The 11,915-nt window shown below is 44.7% G+C and overlaps 1 protein-coding gene across 1 annotated transcript in view; it reads left to right on the top strand.

Annotated features, from left to right (window-relative positions):
* The window catches only part of vegfc (vascular endothelial growth factor c), a gene marked incomplete in the record, with an annotated part of 103,580 nt that overhangs the window by 29,712 nt on the left and 61,953 nt on the right, over positions 1 to 11,915 (top strand). Inside the window, 2 exon segments of the mRNA XM_014329609.2 lie at positions 7,500 to 7,737; positions 8,102 to 8,292. Of these exon segments, the coding sequence (XP_014185095.1) occupies positions 7,500 to 7,737; positions 8,102 to 8,292 (429 nt within the window).

Here is an 11,915-nt window from a genome sequence, read left to right as displayed (position 1 = left end):
AGAGAAAATAACCCCCCTCTTAATTCATCCTGACCAAACTGGTTTCATAAAAGGTAGGCACTCATCAACAAATACACGTAGATTACTTAATTTGATAGACTACTCATACAGTAAAAACCTAGAAACTACAATATTTTCTTTAGATGCAGAAAAAGCATTTGACAGAGTTAACTGGAAATTTCTATTTGCAACTTTACACAAATTTGGTTTTGGATCCTCTTTCATAAACTGGTTAAAAATATTATATAATTCCCCAACAGCTTGTGTCAGAACAAATGACCAGACATCCTCCAGCTTCTGTCTCCTGAGGGGCACCAGGCAGGGATGCCCACTCTCCCCTTCACTGTTTGCAATTTTTATTGAACCACTAGCAGCAGCAATTAGACAGAATACAGTAATTAAGGGCATAAAATGCAAGAACGTGGAACATAAAATCAGCCTTTATGCGGATGATGTGTTACTTTTTCTCCAAAACTCACAAACCAATTCTCTGGGGTGATTGATTGATAAACTCTTTTGCAAGAATATCAGATTACTCAATTAACTGGTCAAAATCTACAGTCCTTCCGATTAATTGCTCCTTCCATAATTCTTCTTCTACACCACTGCAATCGGGAAATATAAAATATTTAGGTATTAATGTTTCTCCCAAGCTTGCAGATCTAACTAAATTAAACCATATCCCACTTTTAAAGAAGGTAGAAGATGATCTGGCTAGATGGAAATGTCTACCCATATCACTCATGGGAAGGGTTGCCGCTATAAAAATGATGGTCTTACCAAAAATAAATTATTTATTCTCAATGATCCCAACTAAACCGCCACAAGATTGGTTCAGATCTCTAGATTCATGTATGTCCAAATTCCTTTGGAAAAATAAACCCCCACGTATAAGCTTAAAAACACTACAAAAGACCAAGGATAAAGGAGGATTAGAACTACCTAACTTTCAGCACTACTTCTTAGCCAACAGGCTTCAGTTTATCTCAGGATGGCTAAAACATACCCTCTTAGATGAACCTTGGCTAGATGTAGAACAAGCACTTTGCAATAATCTAGAGATCTCAGACCTACCATTTATCAGCTCAAACATCCAACGACATGAATGCTTTAAAAGCATCAACATCAGCTCTTCTCTGACAGCATGGTGGGAGTTTCTAAAATTGACGGCGTCTTCATTAATCCCATGCAAAGTACACCTATCTGGAACAACCCTGACATATTACAAAACAATAATATGATAAACTTTTCAGATTGGAGTGGTAAAGGAATCAAATACTTAGAACATATATTAGAAGGAACAGAATTTATTCCATTTGACAGACTAGTTACACAATATGGGATCAACAAGAAAAGATTTTTAGAATATCAACAAATTAAATCCATAGTAAAAAAGAAATTTAAACCGGGTCAAGTTGAACTACAAACACCACCAAGTGTGGTTCAATTTCTTACTCTTAAAACCCCAAATTATTTTCCAAAATATACAGAATGCTTTCTAAAACGGAGATTTAATACAGGGAGTGCAGAATTATTAGGCAAATGAGTATTTTGTCCACATCATCCTCTTCATGCATGTTGTCTTACTCCAAGCTGTATAGGCTCGAAAGCCTACTACCAATTAAGCATATTAGGTGATGTGCATCTCTGTAATGAGAAGGGGTGTGGTCTAATGACATCAACACCCTATATCAGGTGTGCATAATTATTAGGCAACGTCCTTTCCTTTGGCAAAATGGGTCAAAAGAAGGACTTGACAGGCTCAGAAAAGTCAAAAATAGTGAGATATCTTGCAGAGGGATGCAGCAGTCTCAAAATTGCAAAGCTTCTGAAGCGTGATCATCGAACAATCAAGCGTTTCATTCAAAATAGTCAACAGGGTCGCAAGAAGCGTGTGGAAAAACCAAGGCGCAAAATAACTGCCCATGAACTGAGAAAAGTCAAGCGTGCAGCTGCCAAGATGCCACTTGCCACCAGTTTGGCCATATTTCAGAGCTGCAACATCACTGGAGTGCCCAAAAGCACAAGGTGTGCAATACTCAGAGACATGGCCAAGGTAAGAAAGGCTGAAAGACGACCACCACTGAACAAGACACACAAGCTGAAACGTCAAGACTGGGCCAAGAAATATCTCAAGACTGGTTTTTCTAAGGTTTTATGGACTGATGAAATGAGAGTGAGTCTTGATGGGCCAGATGGATGGGCCCGTGGCTGGATTGGTAAAGGGCAGAGAGCTCCAGTCCGACTCAGACGCCAGCAAGGTGGAGGTGGAGTACTGGTTTGGGCTGGTATCATCAAAGATGAGCTTGTGGGGCCTTTTCGGGTTGAGGATGGAGTCAAGCTCAACTCCCAGTCCTACTGCCAGTTTCTGGAAGACACCTTCTTCAAGCAGTGGTACAGGAAGAAGTCTGCATCCTTCAAGAAAAACATGATTTTCATGCAGGACAATGCTCCATCACACGCGTCCAAGTACTCCACAGCGTGGCTGGCAAGAAAGGGTATAAAAGAAGAAAAACTAATGACATGGCCTCCTTGTTCACCTGATCTGAACCCCATTGAGAACCTGTGGTCCATCATCAAATGTGAGATTTACAAGGAGGGAAAACAGTACACCTCTCTGAACAGTGTCTGGGAGGCTGTGGTTGCTGCTGCACGCAATGTTGATGGTGAACAGATCAAAACACTGACAGAATCCATGGATGGCAGGCTTTTGAGTGTCCTTGCAAAGAAAGGTGGCTATATTGGTCGCTGATTTGTTTTTGTTTTGTTTTTGAATGTCAGAAATGTATATTTGTGAATGTGGAGATGTTATATTGGTTTCACTGGTAAAAATAAATAATTGAAATGGGTATATATTTGTTTTTTGTTAAGTTGCCTAATAATTATGCACAGTAATAGTCACCTGCACACACAGATATCCCCCTAAAATAGCTAAAACTAAAAACAAACTAAAAACTACTTCCAAAAACATTCAGCTTTGATATTAATGAGTTTTTTGGGTTCATTGAGAACATGGTTGTTGTTCAATAATAAAATTATTCCTCAAAAATACAACTTGCCTAATAATTCTGCACTCCCTGTATCACTTCATTCCAAAATGGAGGATTTATCAGTTAACTTAGACCAAAACTTCTGGTCTCAGATTTGCTTAAAAACCTTTCATCTAATTAGAAATCCCAGTCTTCAATTAATTCAATACAAAATACTACATAGAGTACACTATACAGGTCATCGGATGTTCAAGATGGGCTTTACGTCTACCAACAACTGCTCACACTGTCAAACCAATACACCGGACAATTATATCCACGCTCTTTGGTTCTGTCCACCAGTTCAGAAGTTTTGGCGCGAGATATGTGAAGACTTATCAAAGTGTCTGAAATGTAACATTCCAACTTCCCCTTTAGTGTGTTTGTTGGGCAGCTTAGATAATGTCACTACAGAAAAGAATATAGCCCATATGGTTTTCACTGCCCTATGCATAGCCAAGAAAACAGTCCTCTGATCCATCCATCCATCGTCATCCGCTTTTCCGGGGTCGGGTCGCGGGGGCAGCAGCCTAAGCAAAGAGGCCCAGACCTCCCTCTCCCCAGCCACCTCCTCCAGCTTATCCGGGGGAATACCAAGGCGTTCCCAGGCCAGCCGAGAGATATAATCTCTCCAGCGTGTCCTGGGTCTGCCCCGGGGCCTCCTCCCGGTGGGACATGCCTGGAACACCTCACCCAGGAGGCGCCCAGGGGGCATCCTTGTCAGATGCCCGAACCACCTCAGCTGGCTCCTTTCGATGTGGAGCAGCAGCTGCTCTACTCTGAGCCCCTCCCGGATGGCCGAACTTCTCACCCTATCTCTAAGGGAGAGGCCAGCCACCCTTCGGAGGAAGCTCATTTCTGCCGCTTGTATCCGCGATCTCGTTCTTTCGGTCACTACCCACAGCTCGTGGCCATAGGTGAGGGTAGGGACGTAGATCGACCGGTAAATTGAGAGCTTCGCTTTTACACTCAGCTCCCTCTTCACCACGACGGACCGGTGCACACGTCCACATTACTGCAGCTGCAGCCCCAATCCGTCTGTCGATCTCCGGCTCCCTTCTCCCATCACTCGCGAACAAGACCCCGAGATACTTGAACTCCTCCACTTGGGGCAGGAACTTTCCCCGACCTGGAGTGGGCACTCCATGTCACTACAGAAAAGAATATAGCCCATATGGTTTTCAGTGCCGTATGCATAGCCAAGAAAACTGTCCTCGTGAACTGGAAAAATAAAAATAATCTTAATTCTAACCAATATAGAAATTATCTATTAGATTACATTAGTCTTGATACAGCCTCTACCACCACATCAGATCAATTGCTCTGGGCTCCTTTGATCAGCTCCATCACCTATTGGGGTAGGGGGTCATAGTTTGGTCCCACCTTCAATGTTGTGATTGGTGTGAGGGTGAGGACAGGCTTGGGGTGTCGGGGGATTCCCCAGAAGCGTCTTCCTTGGAGGGCTCAACCCGGGGTTTTGGTCATGGCCTGTTAAGGGCTCTGTTGGCTCTTAGGTGATGGTTTCCTCGTGGCTGCGTGCAGCGGGGCTAACGGAGGGTCTGTGCTGACGGACGTGGGTTACTGACCTGGGAGCCTGGCTGTCCCTGGGTGGGTCCGGGGCAGGTGGGGGGTTCTGGGGGTGCTCCGTCTCCGGGCTGGGGCCCTGGCTGGGCCTTGGGGGCTTGGGAGCTTGGATCCTGGTTGGTGTGTCGCCGGGGTTGTGGGCGGGTGGGTGTATGGGGGCTCAGCCCTGGTGCAGGATGCCACCGGTGCATCGAGCCACCTGGTGGGCTTATCAACTAGTGGGGGAGGCTGTTACATCTTGCAGGAGGTCTCCTCTCTCCAGGAACTGACTCTGCAGGTGGAGAGAGATATAGGAGAGGTGGAGGAAGAACTCAGCCTGGGTGTCTATGGTCTTGTGTAGTCTGGAAGATAAGTGGATGATGGGGTGGGTGCAGTTTTCTCTGTGGTGGGGTCGGGTGGGCTGCCCCGGGCTCTGTGGGGCCGGGCGGCGCTGCTGAACTGGGCCCCGGTCCAGATGGGCCTGGGCCCCCTTTCCCTACTGGGGACAGCGGGGGAGCTGGCCCCAGGGAGGGGTCACTGCCCCTCCCTTCCTTCCCTCCCCATCTCCAGCTGCCTCCCTCTTCCCGCTCCACCACAATCACCCACACATGCAGGGCCTTGGGGTAAAGGTGTGTCACCAGGGTGCAGGGGAGGCATCCCCCCCTCTGTCCCCTTCTGGCTGCCTGTGCCTCAATTTTATCCCACAACTTAGACATTCACATTACTCACACTCTCATAACACATACATATCGGACCTTGGGGGTGGGCACGCTACACGTCGTCCAGAAGACCATCAGGGTGTACAACCTCACCCCTGGCGTCGTTGCCCACCTCTCAATTTTAAATACATGTAGACATTGAGGGCTATCAGGAGGGACTATGCGCTTACCTGCTGCTCTCTGGCAGGTAGCTCCATGCCCCCCTGGGTTTTAAATGCACCTTAGGACACACATGCATCAACACTACAGGGAGGTTTGGAGTCTTCACAGACACCCGTTCTCTGTTGCCTGTTGGGGTGGGGGGGGCTGGGAGGAGGAGTTGGTCATCCAATTGGGGTCTGGAGTGTGGTGCCTCCCTGCTGCTGCGGAGTCGGGGCCATCTGCTTCTCTCCACCCCAGGGAAGAGGGTAACACTACCTGGGTCTGGTGCAGTTTCCCCCTCCAGGGGCAAGGGTACCTAGACCTGGGGTATAGAGTACGCTTGGGGAGTGTGATTGAGTGTACAGTGTCTATTTATTTCTGTCTCCACGTTGGGTGAGTGCTGAGTAATTGCATATGAGAGCATGGTGGGAATGGATGTTTGTATCTCTGTGTGCCTGTATGCCTGTGTTTATATGTCAGGTTGGGTATCAGACGCCACCTCTCTGGGGACATCTCAGACCCTCAATGGTATGGAGGCCTCTGCTCCGCAGCTGCTGAGCAACCCCTCATCTGGGGCTCTCCTCAGCTCTTTCCGGGATAGTGGCGCGGTTGCCCCTCTGTTGGTCTTCCTTGGTCTCCTATGCTCTTGGGGCCTCTGATGGCCTTGATCTCCTCCATAACTGCTTCATGCCCAGAAGGACGGGGCTATGGCTCCCCACACCCTCTAGCAGATCATTACATGAAGGAACCTTTTAAATACAAGCTCGCTCACGCTCACAGGTGTACAGATGGGTGATCACACCCACAAACTACACCCTTTTTGGCTTCTACCTCAATGCACACTGTGCGCTGTCGATCTTACGTGCTGCACAATAATGTTTAATATTTAGTATTTACTGTTATATTCACATAGATCATTGCGATGATGTTGTTTTTTATATTGCTCTCTTTTTTTGCTTGTTTTCTCTTTTTTCTTTCTCAACAGGTGATCCAGGTGATTGATATTTGTATTTTTTGTCTGTTTGTTTTGTTGGTTTTTGGTTTTTGCCCTTTATCACCGTCCGTCTTCCCCTCTCTTTTTCTTTGCCTCTTTCTTTCTCCCTTTTCTTTTCCCCAGTCAAGTCTGTCCCATGTTCAGCAAATGAAAATAAAATAAACAATAAAACCAAAGGTGAATCAAATAGACCAATACGGCAAGGCTGGGATGGTCCATTTGGTAAAGTAAATCCGTTGGGCATCTTTCTTTGCTAACCACTAGCACGTGTTCTTCATTTGTGATATCCAAAGCAAGTGTTTGCTCATGGTAAACCAATAAGATGAACTGCCTCACTGATCTTGCACAAACTTTATTTGTTGTTGATGCAACAAAAAGGGCATTGTTACTTCAGATACTTTTGTAGTAGAAAAGAAAAGTTTTTTTTCCCAGTGTTCCTGTGGTTTCACCCTCGAGTCTTCCAACTGGCAGCAGTAAGAAAGCTGTAGTGCTGAAGAATGCTGAAGAATCCTTTTCTATATTCTATATTCATAAAGTCATAAAGTCAAAGCCATTTAAAGCGCTCCCACAAAAACAGGTGATATAAAAAATGAATAAAGGTCCCCAGTATACATAGGTTACATAGGAAAAGGCTTTGAGTCATTAGGCTGATAGTCTTGTCAGAGTCATATTTCTGAGACTCTGATTAAAGATTTTGTTGTGAAGAATTTAGGGGTATTTAACATTGACATTAAAAAGTAGGAAATTTTTATTTGCGTTTAAGAAAATAACCTTTAAGTTTTAGGGCATGCTTTGGACAATTTGAAATGAATTAGTTTGGGATGTTTGCCTTAACTCCAATATTGATTTGAACTGTGTTGATCCAAATTTGAAACCAGTCTTTGGCCTTGACTGTTACCTCATTGAAATTTCTAGCTTGCAAAAATACAATTTTACGATCAGTCATTTAGGTAGAAAAGTGTTTCTAGCCCTCTTCATTTGACTATTATAAAATATGTAATAATTCTCAGTGAAAGCAGTGTTCTGAGTAAAGGTGTCTGTTTTCACTTTTAGGACACTAAAACGCCAGACTTGGAACAGAGTTTGCGTTCAGCCTCCAGTGTAGATGAGCTGATGAGTCTCATCTATCCTTCATACTGGGCTGCTGTGAAGTGTAAATCCAAACTTTCTGCTGCTGCATCTTCATCCTCCAAACTCTCCCAGCAGTCACAGGTCCGTCAGCTTAGGCCACTGGGTGATACAGAAGAGCCAACATTTGCTGCTGTCTACCTCAACTTGGATATCCTGAAAAGTATGTTTATGTTTTGTTTATTATGTTCTTTCTTCAAATTCTACTTCTTAATTCTTTCAGTTTCATAAAGAGGAGAGTGAGTCGTCTTTGATTTTGGATCATCTAGAATTACTATAATTAAGCTTTAGTGAATGTATCCAGTTCTAAATCTAATCCAAGGCCCGTGCTCATTTGAGATTGAATGAGTCAACTACGATTTGACATCTTGCACAGAAATCATAGCCACTGTAATAAAACTAAAATGTAACTATTCAAATGATTGTTATTAGGTCTGCTTTTCTCTCCACAATATACATGATAAATACTACATTAGGAAGAACAACAAGTCACTGTAACAGTGGTCTGACTGTCTCTCTGTGTGCAGGTATAGAGTCAGAATGGAGGAAGACTCAGTGTTCTCCCAGAGAAGTGTGTATTGATGTGGGGAGAGAGTTTGGTGCTCCTACCAACGTCTTCTATAAGCCACCATGTGTGTCCGTCTACAGATGTGGAGGATGCTGCCACTCTGAGGACAAACAATGCAGGAATATCTCCACTGGTTACCTCAGCAAAAATGTAAGCACATTGTTTTATATCTTTTAAAATGTTTCCTTCTATTATTATTATTGATAAGCATTAGTAGTCCCCAGTCAGCACACCTTAAGACCACTTTGTCAGTGGGCCCCAGGGCAGCTGTGGCTACAATGTAGCTTGCCATCACCAGTGTGTGAATGTGTGTGTGAATGGGTGGATGACTGAATGTGTAAAGCGCTTTGGGGTCCTTATGGACCAAGTAAAGTGCTATACAAATACAGGCCATTTACCTACAATGTTTGGACACAATAGACAGATTCAGGACACTGATAGTGATTTAAAAGCTTTATTGAGCACTAAGTTAATGGCCTTGGGAACCGGTGGGCAGCATGGAAGTGCTATCTGTGAGAGAAAAGAGGCAAGATTACTCCAGGTCAACGTTGGAATGAAAATGTTGTCAGAGGACAAGGAATGGAGTTATCCTCGGGGGGGTCCAGGTTTGAGTCAATGGGGGAGTCTGGTTGGCTGGTGGATTACTCTGCCTCTCACCCTGTGATAGACTAGAGCACCCCCAAGGATAAGCAGAAGAGAATGGATGAATGGCAAAGCATGTAGTGCCAGAGAGTGGGCAGTCAGGTGAGGGAGGTTGATGATGGCTACTGAGCTCTTCAGACAAGCAGGTAAATCAGAACAGCAGATGAGCTTGATTTCAGGAAACGAGGAGCTGTGGAACAGACTGAAACAAGGAGTTAAGGAAAGCTGTGAAGTGATAACAGGTTTTCATTGGGATCCACATAGTGCCAAAGGAGGTTAAATGATCTGATGGAATTCTGCCATCTACCCAGTAAAGTACTGTACTCAGATTCAGCAGAAGTGCAAAAGTCATCAGTGTGGTCACAGGGCAGGCTGAGATGACAGCTTCAGCCATGACTCTGCCTGCGGAGAACAAAAAAGATATGGAAGTACAAGTGTGGAAATAGACAAAAACAAAACCCAAATCCTTTGAACTGCTTGTGTAATGACAGTTTTCTTTGATACAAAAATAACTGAAAGTTAAGGTTTTATTATACTAATATTATAATAAATCACAGATTATCCCGTATTGTAGTTTGTCGCTGCATTTTTGGTTTTTTACTTTAAACCTGCTTTCATAATGAAGAAATAAAGCCTGGTGAATCCAATTTTAACTGGTTCATTATTCGGTGGCATTTCTGTGTTAACATCAGGTACATCTTAACCTGCTTCTATGTTCTATGTTTGTGTATTGTCAAGGGGTAACTAGGCAGGAGGCACTCAATCGAAAGATTTACTGAGGACAGAGTGAAGATAAACCAATAATTCAAACACAATAATAATATAGAAAAAGTCCTGATTCCACAGGGCCTCATGGCGACACTCCAACCTTGTTGGGATGCCTACGGTGGAATTCCCTGACTATCTGCGACACCCAGGAGTGTTCTTTTGGACCATAACCTTCCCAGTCAACCACATATTGGAAGCCTCTCCCATAGTGTCTGGGATTCGTGTTACAGGGAAGGCTGGCTGACTGTCATTGAACTGGGCTCGTGGGGGGCCTAGACATAACAGAGTGGTTTTTACTGAGAGGCATGGAAAAATGTATGAATCGTCATGTTACAAGGCAGTTTCAGGTGAGCAGACACTGGGTTGGTCATGGATTTAATTTCAAAAGATCCAACGAAGTTGAGAGATCATTTCTTTGACTCAGTATGCAATGAAACATTTTTTGGTAGAAAACCAATTTCTGACCTGGAGGATATGAAGGTGCGACTGTGGTGAAGGTGGTGCTGCATGGAAGGGACAGAGAGCTCACCTTTTGTAGTGGGGAATAGTGGAAGATGATGCCCAAGTGATGATTCAAATGGGGACCGTCCAGTAGCCGAAGTGACACAGCAAAAGCTGGCTTCCAGCTCCTGATTTACTCACTCAGTTTGACACTTACTCTGAGGATGAAAGACTGACCTGGCTGCAATTGCTGAACAGTGTTGTTTCTATACCTGCGAGGTGAACCCGGGCCAAGAGTCAAAGATTATGTCCAAGGGGATGTCGTATAGCCAGAGTACATGATCAGTGAGCAAGTGGGCAGTGTTTCTTTCACTTAACAAACTAAAAGTATCAACATCAGCTTTTCTCTGACAGCATGGTGGGAGTTTCTAAAAATAACGGAGTCTTCATTAATCCCATGCAAACGTACACCTATCTGGAATAACCCTGACATATTACAAAACAATAATATGATTAATTTCCCAGAATGGAGTTGTAAAGGAATTAAATACTTAGAACATATATTAGAGGGAACAGAATTTATTCCATTTGACAGACTAGTTGCACAATATGGGATCAACAAGAAAAGATTTTTAGAATATCAACAAATTAAATCCATAGTAAAAAAGAAATTTAACCTCAGTCAAGTTGAATTACAAACACCACCAAGTGCGGCACATTTCTTACTCTTAAATCCCCCAAATTATTATCTAAAATATACAGAACACTTTCTAAATTAGATGAATCAATATCCCTCCTATGCAAAGTGGGAAGCAGATTTATCAGTCAACTAGACCAAAACTTCTGGTCTCAGATTTGCTTAAAAACCTTTAAATTAATTAAAAATCCCAGTCTGCAATTAATACAATACAAAATACTACATAGAGTGCACTATACAGGTCATCGGATGTTCAAGATGGGCTTTACATCTTCCAACAACTGCTCACACTGTCAAGGCAATACACCAGACAATTAATCCACGCTCTTTGGTTCTGTCCACCAGTCAAAGTTTTGGCGCGAGATATGTGAAGACTTATCAAAGTGTCTGAAATGTAACATTCCAACTTCCCCCTTAGTGTGTTTGTTGGGCAGCTTAGATAATGTCACTTCAGAAAAGAATATAGCCCATATGGTTTTCACTGCCCTATGCATAGCCAAGAAAACAGTCCTCTGAACTGGAAAAATAAAAATAATCTTAATTCTAACCAATATAGAAATTATCTATTAGATTACATTAGTCTTGATACAGCCTCTGCCACCACATCAGATCAATTGCTCTGGGCTCCTTTGATCAGCTCCATCACCTAGTGGGGGTGGGGGGTCATAGTTTGGTCCCGCCTTCATTGTTGTGATTGGTGTGGGGGTAGGGACAGGCTTAGGGCGTCGGGGGGTTCCCCGGAGGCATCTTCCTTGGGGGGCTCAACCCGGGGTAGCGGTCATGTCCGGTGGGGGCTCTTTTGGCTCTCGGGTGACTGTTTCCTCGTGGCTGCGTGCAGCGGGGCTAGGGGAGGGTCTGTGCTGACGGACGTGGGTTACTGACCTGGTAGCCTGGCTGCCCCTGGGTGGGTCCGGGATGGGCGTGAGGTTCTGGGGGCGCTCCGTCTCTGGGCTGGGGCCCTGGCCGGGCCTCGGGGCCTTGGGTCCTGGTTTGGTGTGTTGCCGGGGTTGTGGGCGGGTGGGTGCATGGGGGCCCATCCCTGGGCAGGGTGCCGCCGGTGCGTCGAGCCACCTGGGGGGCTCTTCAACTGGTGGGGGAGATTGTCACACCTTGCAGGAGCTTTCCTCTCCTCAGGAACTCTCTGCAGGAGGGGGAGATACAGGAGAGGTGGAGGAAGATCTCAGCCTGGGCGTCTATTGTCTCATGTAGTCTGGAAGATGAGTGA

This window comes from Haplochromis burtoni, unplaced genomic scaffold, assembly GCF_018398535.1.
Source record: "Haplochromis burtoni strain Fernald_Lab_line unplaced genomic scaffold, NCSU_Asbu1 Contig_579, whole genome shotgun sequence".
NCBI lineage: Eukaryota > Metazoa > Chordata > Actinopteri > Cichliformes > Cichlidae > Haplochromis > Haplochromis burtoni.
This window is presented reverse-complemented; position numbering and strand designations above follow the sequence as displayed.